Below are 20,519 nucleotides of genomic sequence, written 5' to 3'. Positions count from 1 at the left end.
GACAAACACAAACACAGGTTAAACCTAACTTGGCATATTTTGTTAAGGATGGGATAATCAAATCCCTTGATGCAGGATTCAACGACCCCATACCTCATCATCAACAAGTCTCTAATCCAATTGTTAAACCTAGCAATAACATACATATACATATTCAAGTTGACTACTACAGAAGACTAAAACTACAAAATCTTCTATTCTTCGAAGGTTTCTGTCAGTTTTATCATATGCAAATTACAAGGTGAGCCGAGATGAGATTTGCGTTAATGGTTTCTAATATGTATTCTGGTCTGGACCCTTTAATGCTTCCATAATCTTAGAAAGTTAACTGCATACTTTGGATAAGTTGAGGGGAAACATACGAATAATTTCAACATGTATGTAAAGCCTTTATATCAACCAAGATTTCCCATTGAAAAAATAGATGCATGAAGTAAGTTTCAATTAAAAACTATGAATCTTATGCTTACCTTTGTTCTGGCCAGACAGCTCCCCATCGAATCAATGTTAGGGTTCCTTCAAGAGCACGAGTTAAGAGTGCCTGTGGAAATGGGGACAATCCTGTGCAGCCACTGACATCCAGATACTCCAGAGAATTCAGCTCAACCATATCCTCCATGGGAAGGGATGTAAGATTAGTGCAGTTTCTTAGGCTCAACCATGTTAGCTTGTCAAGTTTGCCCAACCCAATGCCTTTCAGGGAAGTCAGAGCATGGCAACCTTCCAAATCAATCTTCTTCAGTGAAGTTAGTTGTTCAAATGTCGATGGAAGGGAAATAAGGGTGTCACATCCAGCAACTTTCAAGTACTGCAGCTTTGGAAGGGCATGCAAAGAAAATAATGGCAGTGATTTGAAACTGCAACAAGTTAAATCAAGCTCCACAAGTTCACACAATGAATATGAATTTCCCATGGAACTCGGAAGAAGAACAAGATCCCAGCACTCAGACATGTCTAAGTATCTCAGTTTTGGTAGTGAACTTATTGAAGATGGTATACATAATAACCTGGAGCAACCTTGCAGGCACAGACGGATCAAGTTCCTCAGCTGTCCTACTGAATCGGGCAGTTTTCTTATGGCAGTGTGGCTCAGATCAAGTTCCTGTAACAGCCACAGGTTACCTATCCCCTCTGGTAAATGCTCCAATCTCCTGCAGTTGGAAAGATTAAGCGTTCGTATATGCTGCATTTTGCCCACTGCATGAGGTAAATAAGTCATGTTCTTCAGGTATGCTAGCTTAAGGACCTCAACCTGATCAATATTCCATAGACCAGTTGGAACTGCCATGCTTTCTGTTCTACCATTTCCTATGACAAGCAGTAATAACTGTGCATGGTATGGAAGACTGTAAGAGAGATTGCTGCATTTGCTCAAATCTATAAAGCGAAGTTCTCTGAGTGAACCCACAGATGGAGGCAATGAACATAAAGATATGCAACCTTTCAAATCAAGTCTCTTGAGAAGAGACAATTTCCCTATTGTAGATGGCAGAGTTCTGAGCTTCACACATCCACTGAGCTGCAAAACCTCAAGTTTAGTTAGCATGCCTGTAGATTTTGGAAGATGTGTCAAAGATGTACATCCAGAGATCTTGAGAAACCGCAAACTTCGCAGGCAACCAAGAGAAGAAGGCAATGATTTAAGTGAAGTACAAAAGCTCAGATCAAGCAGTTGGAGAGATTTAAGGGCGGAGATTGCTTTAGGAAGGTGTGTACAAGATGTGCATCCCCTCAAATCAAGAACTAAAAGCTGGGCCATTTTCGTGAAAACTGCTGAGGAAGTAAGTGACAATCTTGCGTTCCCACCCAATAATCCAACACGAAGAACTGGACAGTCCAGGGTAGGAAGAAGTTGGTCGATGTTGCTACTATAAATTGAAAACTTTGTTGTTCTGTATAATGTCGCATCTAATGAAGATCCTTGGAAGGAATTAATATTGCAATCAGTCATAAACAGGCGACATTCCTTTTGGAAACGAATCACCTGACAATTCCTATCTGTGTTGTTTATTGAAATTTTCCCTTGACACGCGTCAGATACTAAAGTGCTTTCAGACAAACGAGATGGTGAACCGTTATGTTGGGAATATACCATCTCACCTGACTTGAGTTCATTGTCCTCAGTGCACTTCATGTATACATTACCAGAACCCAAAGACTTGATCATGACTCCCATGCATTTTGATGAAATCTCTTTGTTTTCTATCTTCTTTCTCCTGTTAAGAAGCTCCAATGGAGTTTTATGAACATTGGAATCTTTCTTTTTTGAACATTCTTTGATATCTTCACATATAATATTTGAAGCCAGATTGTAAAATGGTTCAAAAAGTTTGAACTCTAGCTCATTATCTAAGTCGTAAGTACCCAGTACATTCAGCCGCCAGTCTACCATCGATCTGAAGACTAAAATACTAAGAATAACCATAATCTCTTCCTGGCTGAGCCCATTGCTGAAAGTCAACCATAATTTTTCCAATGTTGACAAGCTCACCCATTCTCCTTCTGGAAAAGCAGCCAGGTCCAGAAAGCACTCCTGCAACAGAGGGTGAATGAATCCCAAAGCACTGAAGCAAGCATACAATACAGAATCCAAGCAGTTAGCTGCCCTGTCAGAGTTTGGTTTACCACTTACAGAACTTTCAGCTATGTCCATGAATTTCTCTCCTGTCGCTTGACTTATAGTACTTTGATCAACTGTGTTCATCTGTTCCTCTGAAATTTCACCATCTTCATTCAGTAATATTTCCAGAACCAACTTTTGATGGGCCCCTGTTCCATACAATGTACTTGAAAGGGCCTGAATGAATAAGGGTGAGCCATTGCACTTCCTTGCTAATTTAGTGGCCAAATCATGTTGTTTTATGGTCAAAGGGCCATCCCATCCTACAATCCATTGGAACAGGTGTATTGCATCTTCTTCTTTTAGACAACTGAGTGTATAAATGCATGCCTCTGTGGATGAAAGAATTTGTGGGTCGTTTGTGACAACAAGAATTCTTCCACGCTCCTTACCATCAAAACAGAGGATCCCTTCCACTTGAGAAGCTTCCCACACGTCATCAACAATAATGAGGGAAGGCAGAAGACTCTGAGAATTTCCTCTTGAGTGCAGTGAGGCCTTCCTCCACAGATGTGAAGACAGCTAGGGAACCAGAGATGGCCTTCCATAGGCAACATTGAAGGGATTTAGCATCTGTTTTGCGGCCACCGGTGATCCAGTACACTCCTCCAACGAAACGCCTTTTGACTTTGCAGTTGAAGGCCACACAAGATGCAAGAGAGGTCTTTCCCACGCCTCTAGGACCACATATGCCCACTACAAGAGATCCATCTGAGTCCAGAAGCTCGGACACAATCTTCTCTGTCATTGGTAGGGCTTTCCGACATCCAACTGAGCAATGAATTTGATGGCAATGACAATATTCATGGAGGGGCTCTTCTTTTTCAACTGAGCCATCAGAGGAACCTTCATAGTAATCTGAGACAAAGCCAAAATTCAATTCCTCGGGTTAGTATTATGGCTCTTAAAAAAAAGGGGATAATTAAAAATAGCACCGTGAAATAATATGTGGAAAGCTCACTTTCAAAGGTGAGGAAGGACTGCAGTAGTCTTTTCAGGCGGTCTCTCACCAAAACATTAGGAAATCGAGACTCTGTGGAGAAGAAGATGGCCTTGAAGGATCCTGCTGCTCTGCAAAGCTGGCCTTTCAAATCCATTATTGCCAACCTCAGCTGTTTCAGGTTATCATTTCCAATCTGAAGAGCTTCCTGCACCAATCTCTTTTTCTCTGCTGCTTCAATCTCTGCACCTTGGATTGGGATTCTCAAGGCTTCATCCGAAGCAGAGGGAGGAGAAGGAGATGGTTTCCTAAGGGAATTCCAACAGGACAGCCAAGAGGAAAAGGATGGAACTCTCCAATTGAAACTAGTCAATTGGGTATTCGTCGTTGCATTGCATTTGTTGTCCTGAAGAACCGAAAATGCAGAAACAAAGCTCCTCCTCTTGAACTCCAGACACCCATCAACCTTACCTCCTGTAGAACAATGATGAGCCTCCAAATTAAGCGACCATCCCTGCAAGGATGACATTATCTGTTGCGTGAGATCAAACAGAATACACAGAATCTCGAGGTCTTGGAAGAAACCCCTCTGCAAACAATCAGCTGCCGTGGTAAGAAAGCCGCGGCCATCGACCGAATTCGATTCGGAAGCTGAATTCGAATTAACCCCTTCACAACTACAATTAGAATCGGTTATATAGAGAGGTCGGAGAGACTCCAAAAGCTTCACAAAGCTGGCACAGCATTGATATATATTGGGGTGTTCTCGCACACAAGTACAAGCCAGCAAACCCTGAGCCTCCTCCCATAGCTCGTCCAAAACTACCTTGGAAGGATCGGTCTGCATGATTGATTATCAAATGTGAAGCAGAACGAGAGAAATGAGATAGTAGGAAACTGAAATCATTATATGGGGATTGCAGGTCTATCATAAGGTAGGAGGAATAGAAGTTGAGATCGTTTAAACTTTCGATTTTATCTTTTCTTCCAATTTCTGAGAAACCACTCAATATTTCGTCTGAGCAAGTATCTGAACTCTTCAAACAGTTATTACACCTCACAGTAGAGAATATCGTGCACTGGGATTTAGACCATTGAACCTAAATGCGTTTTTATCTAACAGTATATATCTCAATCAGACTTTGCTCCTTTGCTGACAAGTACATATTGTTTGGACAGTACATATTGTTTGCCCTTCAAATTAAAAATCTGAGCCATTCCTGCATATTCTCGAGAAAAGCGTTGACAATCAAATTTAACCTTCCGATAAAGCTTCCGACAATCACAACCCAGTCAACTTGTTTTCATATGAAATTCATAGGTTTTCCGTGCCTGTGCACCGTCCCTCGTATCTTTTCAGATGTGAAATGGAGTTTAATTAAAAAGTAAAGCGGTTTTCCGTGCCTGTGCACCGTTCCTTGCATCTGTCCAGATGTGAAATGGAGTTTAATTAAAAAGAAATTGCTTGGGTGCCATGTCCCACCGCCACTTGTGTATCGCAGTTGGTGTACCTCTGGTTACAACTTTTGCCTTCGAAATCGTCGTTAGTGGAAAAATAACGTACGAAGTACATTGCCGTTAGGAATAATCCTGGGAAAAAGGAAAGTCCGAAACTGACTTATTTTTAAAAGCCGTAGTCTTTAACGCGACTTTTTGAAAGCTTTTTCGGCGATTTTTTCCGGTGAAAATCCGGCAGTAATTTATTGAAATCCAAGTTTGATAACTAGTTTTTGCACAATGAAAGCGTCCCAGGGGTTTTTCAGGGTGCTGAATCAGAATATGCAGTTAAAAAACCATTTTAACTGCAACAAATCATGATTTCATCTCAATTTCTTCCGCCGGATTCCATCACCGGAATCTCAAAAAATCGCATTATAGACAACTCCATTTTTAAAATATATAAAACTTCAAAATAATATTTTTATACAAAAATGAAAATGTATATTTTATGTTTTAGTATGAGAAAAATGTAAAAAATTACAACGTACCATTATTTATAATAAATAATAATAATAATATTTTAGTTTATTTAATATTTCAAATTATAGTATTTTATTTGTTATTAAAATTTAAATTTCTTTAATAATATTATTTTTTTAATCCACAGATAGAGATGAGCTCGGGAACTGGATGACGTTCATGAAACGTTTTTATAAGTAATCATTAATAAATAAAAATGAAATATAATTCTTATTGTAAATTAAAATGATAAGGTGGAGAGGGTGACATGATAATAAAATGGGATATTCAATGAATTTAGCTGGTTTAGTTTGGAAAGATTGAAAGTTGCAAGGTGGTGGAGGGGACACCATGTTAAAGAAAGTGGTATATTTATTTTGTGGTATTTTTTGAAAGTAAAGTAGTTTATTTAAAAAATAAAAGAATAAAGTAGTATATTTTTAGAATATTATATTGATAAGTATATTTGAATGTAAATATGTGTGAAGAAAATGAGTCATTACAAAATATCATAACTTATTTTATATATGAAAAATATTACATAGTAAAATTTGTAGCAAGATTTCGTAAGAATGGTGATGAATAATAGGCTGGCTGAGAGCTCTGCCCGTGAAGAACTCTGCGAGTAACCGGGCTAGGGCTTCCGAGCTTTCGCGCGCCCCTTGGGCCGCCGTGCCCTGTCTCTGATCTGCTGCTGCTGCGCGCAGCCATGGAGCCCTCTGGGGGCTCGGATCTGCCTCCCCCCCGGAGGTTTCTGCCTTCAAAGAAATGATCGCACAATGCAATAAGCGCCCTCCCTCTGTGAGCCAGCAGAAATTTGTGAAGAAGATGGACACCATCCCCTCTGTCGCCCTCCCCGAGGAAGAAACCTGTAAAGCTGCTCTAAACCTGGCTGAGCGCGGCCTCATTGGCCAGTTCACGGGCCTCTGGCCCTCTCCCAAATCGGTGGAGGAGTGGACTCAAAGGAACTGGAAGCCGCTTATCAAAGAGGGAGTTAAAAGCTATTTCGTTGGCAAAGGTTTCTTCGTCTTTGTCTTCGAAAGTGCAGAGGACAGAAACTTGATTTTCAGGAATGGCCCTTACTTCATGGGGCCGCAAGGTCTATACCTCAATAAATGGTCGCCTGATTTTGATCCAGCTCAGGACGTTCCTACGGCCGTTCCGGTCTGGGTACGCCTCCCCCATCTTCCTCTCCATTGCTGGAATCCTAAGTCCCTCCAGATCATAGGCAACGCCTTAGGCAATTATATCGACCAAGCCCCAAGGAAAGATCAATACTCCTGTGCCCGCATTTGCGTCGAAGTAGACCTAGAGGAGGGCTTACCGGAAGCCATCAATCTCACAGTCGCAGGATGGACCCATGTCCAAGAGCTGGACTACGAACAGATCCCATTCAAATGCAGACACTGCCATGGCTACGGGCATTTTGCCAAACACTGCAAGAAAAAGGCAGAAGATCTTCCATAGAACCAAAACGGAGAGCAATGGACTCTAATCCAAAAACCTAATAGGAGGGGTACCGGGAAAGGCCCCCTGAAAGAGGCTCCAAGCAGTTCCAATCACACCCAAGGCAAAAATCCAAATGGTAAAGAAAACAGTCAGAAAACGGCAGCTACAACAAATCAGGATACCCTGGAACAGCCTAGATCTCCCACCAATATTCAAGATGGAGGGGAAAAGACACTTCCGGAGGCCACCCAAGGAAGCCCTTCAAACCCCTCATATGCAGACGTCATAAGGAAAAAGCCTATTGACAGTTCAGGGTCATCGGAGGATGAGACCTTCGAGCAACCCATCAAAAAAGTTGGCAGGAAATCTCGCAGAGAAGAAAGGGAAGAGGAGGCCGAAAGGCTACTATTGAGATGTCTATCGGAAGAAACACAAGGACCAGACCTCCTAAGGGAGGCTCCCTCCACTTCCCAGGTAAATAATGTGTCTCGTCTCTTGGAACTGCAGAGGACTGGGTAATCCCTCGAAAGCTGAAGCGATTAAAGATCTTCTCAAGATGGAGCCCTCAGACATCCTCTTGCTCCAAGAGACAAAGATAGAGGGGAAAGCCCTCTTGGATATCAGTCAAAAGAAATGGAAGAAAAATGTAGGAAAAGCAGTCAACTCAAGAGGCTCTTCCTGAGGTCTCACAACTCTCTGGTCAGAGGATCTCTTCCAGCTGAAAAATTCTCATGAAACTCAACACTGGATCTTCACGGAGTTAATGCACAATCCAAGTAAGTTATCCTTCTCCCTTTTCAATCTATATGTCCCTGTTTTATACTCATAAAAAAGAGATTGTTGGACCTCCCTCATAGCCTTCCTTGAGCAACACTCCCCCAAAAATATCATTTTGGCCGGGGACTTAAATATCATTTTAAAATATAAGGAAAAAAGGGGAGGCACTCACAGCAGAGATCCCTTCCTTCCTATGGTCGAAGGACTCATTCAGGATTGGGACCTCACCGATTTCATTCCAACGAAAGGGCTCTTCACTTGGACCAATAACAGGGTGGGAGGGGAACATATCTCTGCTCGACTGGATCGATTCTTGGTTCAGGGTGCTCTGATGACAACTAAGAAGATCATTACCACCAAAATCCTTCCCAAACTCACTTCAGATCATAAGCCCATCCAGCTCTCTCTAGAAGACGAAGAAGATTTGGGCCCCATCCCTTTTCGCTTCAGCCCTCTATGGACAGAAAGAGAAGGTTTTTTTGACACAGTAAAAGCAGCTTGGAGCAAATCCTTCTCAGGGTCCCCCAGCTATGTGTGGGAGCAAAAACTCAAAGCCACAAAGCACGCTCTGAAGGAGTGGATCAAAAAACCTGCTCCAAATCCAACTAGTCTCCGAAAAGAAATTGTGCAGACCCTTGAGGAGCTGCAAACAGATATGGAAAACAGAGATGTCACTCTAGCACTGCTGGATAAAGAAGTCAAAATCCAACGTTCGACCTTTCAATCCTTTCGGTTAGAGGAGGAGTATTGGAGAATCAAATCTAGAAGTCTTTGGTTGAAGGCGGGTGATAGGAACACCACCTTCTTCCATCGCCAATATCGGGCAAGACTCTGCAGAAATCACGTCTCTGAAATAACAACAGCAGAAGGGCAGACCTGCAAAGGGTTCAGTCAGATCAAAGAGGCAGCTGTAAATCACTATAGTCAACTTTTCACTGCTGGAATCCAAGGTAATGAGGAGGACATGGCAGACTTCCTTTCCAATATTCCCCCTCTGGTCAGATCTGAAGACAACTTCGAACTCAACAGACCCTTTACGGAAGAAGAAGTCATAAAAGTGATCTGGTCTATGGACTCAGATAAGGCTCCTGGGCCCGATGGTTTTACCATCCATTTCTACAAAATGTGTTGGGACATTATTAAAACAGATCTCCTAAAGATGATCAAAGGATTCAGGAATAAAGCCAAGGTAGGGGGAGGAACCAACTCCACATACCTGGCCCTCATTCCAAAAGATTCAAATCCTGAAACCTTTGCCAGATTCAAGCCAATATCGTTGTGCAACGCCTCTTACAAAATCCTTGCAAAGCTCCTTGCAAACAGGATCAAGCCTCTCCTAAACAGACTTATCTCCAGCAATCAAGGCGGTTTCATTGAAGGCAGGCACATCCTGGACAATGTCATTCAAGTTCAAGAGATCATTCATTCAAGCCAGAAACGAAAAGAAAAAGGGATGTTGATCAAACTTGACATGGCCAACGCCTTTGACCGAGTCAACCGGGCCTTCCTTTACAAAGCTCTCCTCGCCTTTGGTTTCTCCCCTCACTTTGTTGCTCTTATCAAAGCCTGCACTGACACCCCTTGGATTGCCCCCCTCGTCAATGGCCGCCCCACCTCCTTTTTCCATGCCCAGAGAGGTCTTAGGCAGGGATGCCCCCTCTCTCCCTTCCTTTACATTTTGATGGCGGACACTCTCAGCAGAAAACTCTCAGCAGAAAAAGAGGCAGGCACTCTTCCAGGCCTTAAACCTTCCATTCACTCTCCTGCCCAGAATCATGCTCTTTTTGCAGACGACTCTCTCCTACTCGGAGGAGCTTCTCCTAGAATTGCCAAAGCTTTTGATGAAGTCCTAAAAAGTTACTGCAGGGCCACGGGAGCCTCCATAAATGAGAGGAAAAGTGAAGTCTATGGATGGAATATCGATCAACAGGAGCTCACAAATATATCTGCTCTCCTAGGTTTCAATAGCCAATCCCAATGGGAGACGATAAAATACCTTGGACTCCCTATCATTAATGGCTGCAACAAGAGAGCTCTGTGGTCTGAAGTCATCAGCAAAATCAAGACAAAGATCACAAGCTGGGGAGGGTATTGGCTCACTTTCGGAGGTAAGGTCATCTTGATCAAGTCTGTTCTCTCATCATTACCAATTTACCAAGCTGCCTTCCTACTAGCACCAAAGCAGGTGACAGACCACATCTCCAAACTGATTCGTGACTTCCTCTGGCAAGGAGGGAAAGGGAACACCCATAAAATGCATCTTGTGAAATGGGAACAGGTGAAACGCCCTTTTGCAGAAGGAGGTCTGCAAATCAGGGATCCAGCCATGGTCAACCTGGCGTTGGGTGGAAAAATACTCTGGAATTTATATGAGAATCCAAAGCACCCAGTCAGCGAAACTCTGAAAGCAAAGTATGCCCATAAGGTACCGCTTCGAAATCTTCAGGCTTCCCAAACAATCAACGCCTCCCAGGTATGGAAACTCTGTAATAAAAGTTTGAATTTCTTCAAAGACAGAGTTTATAAAATCCCCGGCAACGGTAAACATACAAAACTGTGGCATGATCGTATTATGGACAGCGCCCCTCTTTCAGAAAACGAGGAAATCGACGAAATAAGACAATGGTTGGAGCGCGCTGGAATCAACAGTGTTTATGATCTCTCCAAGTGGGACAGTCGTGGCGCATGGATCGGTTGGGATTTCCATGGTATCCCAGGCCGCCTAAACCACCAGATGACAGCGCTCGATGAGTTGCTGGAGGAAGCAGCTCCAGTGAGCAGATGGTCGAAGGACAGATGGGGTTGGGGGCGCTCCGGGACTTATTCATCAGCGGCAGCCTACAACGCTCTCCAACCCACAAAGAACAGCAGCAGAAACCCGGAATTCTGGAAGAAAGTATGGGAGCCCCTCACTCTACCAAAAGTCAACTTCTTTTTTTGGACCCTGGCTCATAATAAATTGCTAACCAGAGACAATCTGATGAAAAGAGGCATTGTTGGGCCTCACAGATGCGAGTTGTGCAGAAACAGTGAAGAAACAGCTAAGCACCTCTTCATGGACTGCAAGTTTGTCAAAGAGGTGTGGCGTCTTATCCTTTATGAGTTCCAAATCACTGTTCCCTCGTACAACTCTGTAGCCGATCTCTTCGACGCCTGGAATCATTGCTACCCCCACAAAATCCCCAGCAAATCTTTTTGGAGAAAAATCTGGATTTCCATCCCCAAATTCACTTGTTGGCAGACCTGGCTGGCCCGGAACGACTTGATCTTCAATAGAAAAGAACAAACTCCTCTAACTGTAGCTACAAAAGCGAAATCCCTCCTCCTGGAAGCTGCCCAACAGCAGTACTTTTCTGCAGACCCATTGCTGCTTCCTGAAGAAGAAAGGTGGCTGAATTCTCTCTCCCCCCACCCCCGGAGGTTGCTTCCTGCCCCTCAATCAATGAATCCAATCTGGAGAATAAGAGAAACTGAAGAGAACTTTCAAGAATGGTGGAAAAAACAAAAAATATCCACGATCTTCTTTGATGGCGCCTCCAAAGGCAATCCCGGGGCTGCTGGGGCAGGTGGGATCATCTATGACCCGGCTGGAGTCAAAAGGGACATCTTCTCCTGGGGCATTGGGCAGAAATCTAACAATCAAGCCGAGATACTAAGCCTTCTTAAAGCCTGCCAAATTGCTAGAGACAGAGGGGACAAAGAAATCCAAGTTTTCGGAGATTCCGAGCTCATAATTAAAAAGTTAAATTCGGAGAACTTGTTCATCAATGTAAGCCTTAACAAAACTCTGAGCAGACTGAAGGAAGTCCTACTCGATTTTGAATCCTACAAATGCTTCCACATACTCAGAAATCTGAATAGCGAAGCTGATCTGTTGGCAAATAAGGGCTGTACACTTGGGAAAGGCCAAATCCTCATAAACGGGGAAAGTTCTATCCACCTATGTAATCCATGAGGATTCTGCAGCATGCATTATGGAATAGAATTAGATGCAATGTAATGATGGCAGCATTGGCGTAAGTCCAAATTCCTTCCAATTCAAATAAAGATACACCCGTTTCAGTTAAAAAAATGGAAAAATATTACATAGTAATTTCTTTTGAATAGGTTTTTGTGATCTATATTTTATAATCTAGATTTTGTAACATAAAAGTTTAGAATTGGGCTGACAAAATATAGTTTATATTAATATTTATATTTTAGGAAGTCATAAATAAATTATGAAACAAAATTAGGTTGATAAATATTAATTTTTAATTTTAATTTAGTATTTTTTTTAAATATCATTTAATTTAATTTTAAATATCATTTAATTTAAACCATAAAGAATTTCAATGCTGTTTTTAGAAGTTTTATTCCATTAAGTTTAAAAATTAATAAATTAATGTTAAACTTTGTTTAAGGGGAATAATTATTTTAAGGAATTTAGACTTCTGTGATCCATAACATTGTTTAGATAATCTTCGGCAAAATCACATAACCAATCTTTTGTCGACGCGTTTCGAACCAACCAGTGTGGTTCATCGTCAGGACAAGATGAAGAACCAATCTGGCCTAGCTTGCTTAAATAGAGGTGCAGAGACTCCAGGGTTAAAAATACCAACGGCTAATTTTGACCAATGACCCTAGTCAAATTAGTTAAATTAATATTTACCTATTTTTTGTAACTTTTTATAAAGGCGTTAATTAAAAATATAAATAATAAATCAGTCTAATATTAATTAATTAATAAGAGAGTTCTAAGTAGTACCCTATCTAATAATCTAACGGTTATATCGCATTTATTTATTTCTACAAAGTAATAAACCCTAATAGGTATGGTAAGAATGGTAATAACTTTTTAGAATATATTATTTCTATCTATTATTTACATATAAAGGTTTATTCCAAAATTAATTTTAATAAGTTATATATGCTTATTAAATGATATATAATTCCAAATAAATTGTTAACTCTTAATTCTACCTAGAATTTTGCTCCTTATGGTAAAAATCATAAATTAGGGTTATTAAAGACCAAACCAATATATCGTAAATATCTATAAGACCCCATGGTTAAATACTTAATATTTTAAGTTTAAATATACTCACACTAATACTATTAATAAAATACCTTACCCATAAACCTACCTTAATAATCCATATTTAATTTTGATGATAAATCTTTAATATTATGATATTAAATATTAATACTATTAATCTATCATAATGATATTAAATATTAATACTATGATGATAATACTATCATAATATACCCATAAACATACCTTAATAATCCATATTTAATTTAATATTATGATATTAAATATTAATACTATTAATATATCTTATTGATATTAAATATTAATATTATGATGATAATACTATTAATCTAACATAATATACCCATAAACCCACTTTAAAGATCCCTATTTAAGTTTGATGATAAATATTTCAATAAAATTAATTACTCGACATAAGCTAAAGGCCAACTCAATTCTAGGAAAATAATAGAATACTAAAGAAATAAGGAAAATCAGAATTTAATCAAAAGACCGCCCAAAAGAATGAAAAATGGGTTAAGGTTAATTCACCAGGAAGCCCGAAAGACTAAAAAACACCAAAATAACCACACTGGTCCTGACGATGAACCACACTGGTTGGTTCGAAACGCGTCGACAAAAGATTGGTTATGTGATTTTGCCGAAGATTATCTAAACAATAATTATTTTGTGAAAAGTATTGAATTTGTTTAAATATGAATTATTTTGTAAATTATTGTTAGTGCAGTTTAAATAGGTAACCATTTCATTTAGTGAAAAAAAAAAAAAAAAAAAAATTGGTATGATTTTAATGAAATTCCGCTAAAATTTTTGGAAAACCAAGTTACAATTGTCAAGTTTCAAAATTATAGGTGTCCAGGGTTCTTAAGGGCGTTGAATCTATTTCTACCATTAAAAAAATGATTCAAACACTGAGAGTGTCATATTTTTGGGAAAAAAATTGACTAGACAAAATTGTTGTTTGCTTACACAATTTTTAAATTATTTACAATGAGTTGAAAAACAAAATATAAAAATACAAATCATTTGGGAAACAAATAAAATACACATTTGAATTAAGCTTACTAGTAACATGTAAATTAGGGTTTGGTGGCTGCATAGAACTATTATTATCCTCCCCACTAAGGTTCAAATCTCAACTAGTGACATGATAAGCTTTGATGTCTTAATGATTATTGTTGTAATGGCTTCTAGCATGAGAAAAGCACTCTTAGGTGTGTATAACTATGGGTTGGCCTAATACTAGCAACCTCACACTTACCTTCAGGTTGAGAGGGAGGATGATTTCTTTCCTTGGAAGAAAAAAGGTTTAAGTGTTGTTACTTCCTCCATGTTGAGAATATTTATGCTATGGGATAACACTTTATTACATTATTTCAAAAATGTTACACGTCTTAATATACATAAAAACCAAAACATAATTAAACTTACATAAGCTAAATATCAAAATAAATGATTGTGTTTATGAAAGACACACATATACATCTCAAACTTAATATAACCAACCTATATACATCTTAATTATGGTCCATCTTAATTATGGATCTATCAAGCGCCAAGAGAGATTAAATCTCTTGAGGTCCAAAACTTTCCTGAAGTCTTACACTCAATAAAGAGGTTTTCACATTAAGAGATTTGATTGATCCGGATTCAAACAAGAATGCAACAATTTACAGAGATAGCCATAAAGACAGAGATGCAACGGAAATAATACTTCATTTCATTAATGTAAAATACTGAAATATGCTTACAAACAGAAATGGAAATAAACCAGCTAGGGCGATGGTAACTTATCTCTGAGAAGAGATGTGGCGGCTACATGCCTCTGAACTATGTTACAATGAGGCTTGAAGGCCTATTTATTGTTGAGAAACAATGGAAAACCCTAAACATCCAAAAACCTAACCCTAGAAGATGAAACGCCAAACTGTGGGCCCTGTTTGGGTAAATTGGTACATCAACTTCCCGGGGTCGTAACTTTGGCATACGATCTCCATTTGACAGCACAATATCTCATTAGAAAGATCTGTACGAGAACTACAACTTTGGGAAGAGCAACATCGGTCCATGGACCCATGTTGCTCCCAGTTTTCCCAAAAAGCGTCATTTAGGGCCTCAAAGCGGCTCCGCAAGTTCAGGACCCGAAAAACTGCTAAAAATAGTAAATTATGCTACAATTAAGGAAACCGAAAAGCTGAAAGAAACAATGGTGGGGGTCCAATTGGACTTGGCGGGTGGCCACCAATATCCACCTGGATCATTGATCCCTCTTAGCGCTTGATAGATTTGAAGTTAAGATGAATTAGGCCGATTTATTAAGAAAGGAAGACTTCGGAAGCAATTTGAATCTCTCTCATCTAAAGTCGTGGAACATTCTAGTATGTAATTAGAAATTTACAATGATTATAATAATTATTTTTTTAATGTAGTTTAACTGAGTCAAAATATTTACATAATAGGACAAGACATTACAACATATATTCCATAGTGGGCTCGAGAGGGCCTCTCAACAAAAAATAATAATAATAATAATAATAATAATAATAAAATAAAATAAAAATTCTTCTCCTTCAACCTAAATATATAATATGTAATGTACAATTACACATATTATTAATCTCCTACTTCAACCTAAATATATAATGAATGAAGTACCATTACACAAATTATATCCCTGCATAAATTACTATCCAAACAACATAACACAATTATCCTTATGAATTAACACTATAACACATTTAAGCTTATGAAATATGATTCCTCTGCAATAATTATCAATCATAATGATCGCCTTCAGTTATCTATTAAATCGGAAAAAATAACTAAAAATAAACTTGGTTTGCCACTAACCAAATAACATTGAACAACTAATGTTATGAATTAACTCCATTATACAATTAACCTCTTAACTCAACAACAATATATTCACATTGACACTATTGTACTCACGTTGATCCAAAAGGAGTTGTCTATAATGCGACTTTTTGGAGATTCCGGTGACGGAATCCGGCGGAAGAAATTGAGGTTAAATCTTGATTTGTTGCAGTTAAAATGGTTTTTTAACTGCATATTTGGATTCAGCACCCTGAAAAACCCCTGGGACGCTTTGATTGTGCAGAAACTAGCTATCAAACTTGCGATTCCAATAAATTGCTGCCGGATTTTGACCGGAAAAACCCACCGGAAAGGCTTCCAAAAAGTCGCATTATAGACAACTGCGATCCAAAATCCATGTTGTCGATGACTCTACAACTATACAACTCTACAGCCAACATAATAAAAGTTGTCTGGGAGCTCTGGTACTGCACTTCTTGTGCGCCGATTTCGGCTTCTGAGAGGACGAAGTTGTAATGTCCCTGCCATTTTAATTAGCATTATATTCTACCCAATTTTGACAATTTTGATCAATTTTGCAAAAAGGTGGCAAAAGGGTAGTTCTAGATTGTTATGTTTTTGTAGAAAAGTGGTAATCGGGTCAACCCAATTTTAAATTAAAAAGGGGACCTACAAAGGATAATTATAAAAGGAGGAAAGGGGTCCATTTTGAAGGTTGCCCAATTGATTATTTTACTTATTGCAGCTGTTCAAGAGCTCAAGGGAGTTCACTAGGAGGGTTTCAAGGGAAATTCTCTAATTTCGGTGGAACCAAATTGAACCAAATTATTACCTTAGGTGGACCCCAATTTCAGTGGAAGAAATTGCCACTTTAGTTGGGTGGAGTAAATTGTCATTTTCCTTGTGGGAGTACGAGATCAAATTTTATTGCAGGGAAGAGTCTTATTCAAGGAGGTCAAGTTTTGTGTGTGAAGGCCAAGTTTCCTTCTTGCTGGTGGGCAGAGTTACCAAAGGGGTTGAATCCCTTGTTTGAAGGTCGAAATTCACCTTCTAGGGCGGAATTTCCAATTTCAACAAGTGGGTCGAGTGGATTATCATGTTGAGGAGCTAAGTCAACCATTCCAGGGGGGTTGCATTCATTAAATCTCTGCCAAGGTTGAGTTCTGCACGAAAATTGACACATGGTCTGAATTGTGGAGTGTGGGGGCCGAGTTCCAGCTTTGTTGAGGCCAAATTAAGGTTCCCTTGCAGGCATGATAAGTTTTAGTTGGAGAGGGTCGCTTTCTTTTGCACCTGGGATGATTTTGGCAGAGAAATTTCACCCACAGGTGGGTCAAATTTATTGGGACGGAACACTCACAAAGGGTCAATGGATTCTCAGAATTTTGTTTGGAGGCCAAGCATCATTTACATAATTTTTGAGGAGGTTGATTTGGTACATTGGTGGAACTAGGTTAATTTTTAGAGGGTTGAGTTGTTGGGCAACCTTGAGAGGAAGAGCTACTAGTTTGTATGACCATGCACACTTCCAAAAAGACCAAAATAGAAGGAGCAGGGACTGAAATTTAATTACCAGGTTCCTTTCTCCTTGTAAAAAGACTATTTGTTATGGTTTAAATGCAAAATTCTTGTTGGGTATGTAATTTTCTAAGTAAAATTAATGGTTGTAGCATGTGTTTCAGTTTTCCTGCCAAGTGTTTGTAAAAATATTTGAATGAGTTTGGTTGTAGCAATTCTAGGTTTGTGCCATAATTAGTATTTATTTTGTTTTTTAAAGTTGGCTACAAAAGTTGTTTGCATTTTGGAGAATTTTATGCAAAATTACAATGCTAGTGGTACTTTACAGAAGCAAATAATAGGGTTGGCAGAATACGAGCTCTCATAGGGTTGTTGGGTGTGCTCATAGACAGGCTCAGTCTTAGGGTTATTCTGTTGAGGTTATAGACTCTCGAACTAGTGTGAATATTTTCCATCGAAGGTCTTGGAATGTTTTCATCTAGAAAGTTATAATTATTATTTATTTTATTTTATTTGTATTTTTATATAAGTTGATCAGTCAAAATGTTTTCCATCGAAGGTCTTGGAATGTTCTCGTCTAGAAAGTTCTAATTATTACTAATTTTATTTTTGTCAACACCTAATATTTGGGATTATAAGCCCACGGGGCTTTGGATTGACGGTGAATGGGTGCGCTGTTAAGGCACTCCTTGCGATAGGTCACCGGTTCAATTCCCCGTGGGTACTTAGTTTAGTCTTAACATAGAAAAAAAAAATATTTGGGATTATAAAAACCTATGTAAATAGATAAATAAAGGAAGATAGAAGATGAAGAGACATTGGGAGATGAAAAGTCTCCCTCTCCTTGTATATATTCATATTCTCTCTTAGTGCAAAACATAATTTGATTTAGAGTTACTCCTGGTCTGACATGGTATCAGAACATAAATCCCAAATTAGCCTTTTGTGTTGTAACTCCTGCCGAACTCTGCCATTTTTCTATGTCAAATCTTTGTCCATTCTCTGTCATTATTCTCTGTCCCTCTGGTTGTTTTATCAATTACAAACTTTTCCTCTGTTTTGAACATTCGTGTCTCCTTCAATTAACTTCTTGTGCGAGGAATCTCTGTAAATTTTGGAAATTCACATTTGACTGAGCATTGGAATAAAAAATAAAACTCAAGGTGTATTTATGGTGCAACCATCCCTATAATATGCATTGAAGCGTCGATCTTTGGGTTGGTTGTGACTATGTTGAATGTTATTTTGGAAACCATTTGTGTTGAAGGTCGTGACTCCTGGTGTGTTGAGTATATGTTGGAAATCTTAACCATATTATTTGGCGCATGTTGATGCCCTGTGTGTGAAATGGTTGGAGTCTATGGGTTGTATGTGATGAAGGGAGAAACACCTTGTTCGTGTATTTCTCCTCTACATCAAGCATTGAAGAGGCATTGATTTTGGTTGTGATAAATGGCCATTTGGCTTATAGTTGTTGTGTGATGAGTCTCTGCAATGGAACCCGCATTGAATAGTTGTGCGTTGTTTAAGTTCTATGTAATGTATGGACACACTAGACAACAATCGATTGTGTATAATTCATGGTGCTACGTTGAATGCATTGAATGGTTTGAGGTATGTTGACTTTTTTTTAAGACTGAAATATGTTGGAACGAGTTCTTTTGGAGGGTCGAAAACATGAATTTTGTATGCATTAAATGCCCTGGTGCATTGGATTTTAAATATGAGACATGTATGGTATCCATAAGTGATATGACCTGGTGCATGCATTGAGTTCTTTAAATTTTGTGCTTTAATGTGCTTTTATAAACACTATGCTATATATATATTTACCATATAGCAATTCATGCGCCCATTTACTTTATAAAGATCATATGCGGTATGTAGTAGGGTATGTGAGCATTATGGCATATGGCATGAAGGTATATTAAGAGCCTATATTTTTAGTTGAATATTTTTTGAAGACACATCAATTTTTTTGCAAGTATTTTGGGCCCAATTCAGATTTTATGATCCATTCACTCATCTTCATTGTTGGAGTAGTTCTCTCTAGCAAAGAGAACTATCATGAGTGATCTTGGAAGATAAAACATACCTTGATTTTCAATGAGTTGTGGAAAGGGGTTTATGAAGGAGAAGGAGACAATGCAGCTAAAAAACCTACTTCAGATAAGGAACTTGCCATTAGGGAAAATAAGAACAAAAAGGCCTATGCATTGATTGCAGCGTCAGTAAATGAAGTGGTGAATCGTCATATTTATCCATATTCAAATGCCTTTTAAGCCTTAAAGAAGTTGAAGGAATTATATGACTCACACATTGAACTTGAATTTGTTCAATTAATGATCAAGTTTTTCAATCTTGACTTGAAAAAAGATGACCCTCTTGCCTTTGCATTAGAAACAAGATCCATTACGCAAGACATAAAAGCCACTAGTGTTGAAATAGATGTCCCTCTCACTACTTATGTCAAGGCACTATATCCCACTTATCCACATTATCTTGAGTCATTGCAAGCAAGTGGAAAACTTAAGGAGATTTCCTTTGAATCACTTGAGAAGAAGTTTGTTGAAAGAGAGAAGGCCTTTGGGACGAAGAAAACTCTTTAGTCTTCAGAAGAAGTTGTGTACCTTGCACATAAAGAGAAGAATCATGCAAGAGGTGGCCAAAGAGGAAGAGGAAGGAATAATTTTAGAGGTGGGGGGTAGACATTTCCAAGGAGAAGGGTTTGATCTTCATTGTATACAATGCAACATAAATTGACGTGATGGTTCCACATGTAAGTTGCCTTGGGACATGATCGAGCAAGAAAGAAATGAAGAAAAAGGTAAAACACCTGGTAAAGGGAAAGGAAAAGCACCCAAGTCCGCTCATTATGTTGTGGCACATTGCAACATTGGAGTAATTGAAGACTTATTCAATGCTTCACTTGCTTCATGGAAATATGATTGGTTGCGTGATTCAAGAGCAACTTTCCACGCGACTTTCAGAAGAGATTTCTTTGAAGAATTCACTAGCAATGTTGATGGAGAAATATACTTTGCAAACACGTCAAAAATCAAGCCATCATGGCTTGGCACCATTAGGCTCAAATTGCCTGGTCTTCCAGACTCTCTTCTACATGATGTTCTATATCTCTCAGAGTTGAGGAGAAAATTGATGTCTTTGGTCCACACCTTCTAGCAAGGACACTCCATTCACATATTTGATGGAAAGGTTGAGATCAGAAAAGCATCAAACCACTCACTTGTAATGAATGGGATAGAAGAAGAAAAACTTATGAAGCTGCAAGTAACCTCTCCTCGTGCACAAAACTTTTCATACAATTCTCACTATGATGAAGGTACACTTCCATCAAGTCTTTTATGGCATGCTAGATT

At 39.0% G+C, this 20,519-nt stretch overlaps 2 protein-coding genes across 2 annotated transcripts in view; one reads left to right on the top strand and one right to left on the bottom strand.

The window, feature by feature from the left end:
- Positions 1 to 4,949, bottom strand: part of LOC149155346 (uncharacterized) — a 57,507-nt gene extending 52,558 nt beyond the window's left edge. The window contains exons 1-2 of the mRNA XM_089445414.1: positions 3,582 to 4,949; positions 471 to 3,478 (exon numbers count right to left, since the gene is read on the bottom strand). Coding sequence (XP_089301540.1) covers positions 471 to 2,704 — 2,234 coding nt within the window. The 5' untranslated portion in view covers positions 2,705 to 3,478; positions 3,582 to 4,949. The remainder of the gene's footprint in view (positions 1 to 470; positions 3,479 to 3,581) is intronic.
- A 1,338-nt stretch (positions 4,950 to 6,287) lies between these two features.
- LOC149155345 (uncharacterized) lies at positions 6,288 to 6,986 on the top strand. Its single transcript, XM_089444404.1, has one exon. It carries the CDS (start codon positions 6,288 to 6,290, stop codon positions 6,984 to 6,986), a length of 699 nt encoding a protein of 232 aa, XP_089300530.1.
- The last annotated feature ends 13,533 nt before the right edge of the window (positions 6,987 to 20,519 follow it).

This window comes from Pinus tabuliformis, chromosome 9 (genome assembly GCF_031772625.1).
Source record: "Pinus tabuliformis cultivar Carrire ecotype Pingquan chromosome 9, CPIR1, whole genome shotgun sequence".
NCBI classification, from domain to species: domain Eukaryota; kingdom Viridiplantae; phylum Streptophyta; class Pinopsida; order Pinales; family Pinaceae; genus Pinus; species Pinus tabuliformis.
The sequence above is the reverse complement of the archived record's forward strand: the minus strand, read 5'-3'. Positions and strand labels throughout refer to the sequence as shown.

What these genes read in the sequence shown, in the direction of transcription:
- LOC149155345 (XM_089444404.1), top strand. Translation starts at nt 6,288, where the DNA reads ATGATCGCACAATGCAATAAGCGCCCTCCCTCTGTGAGCCAGCAGAAA.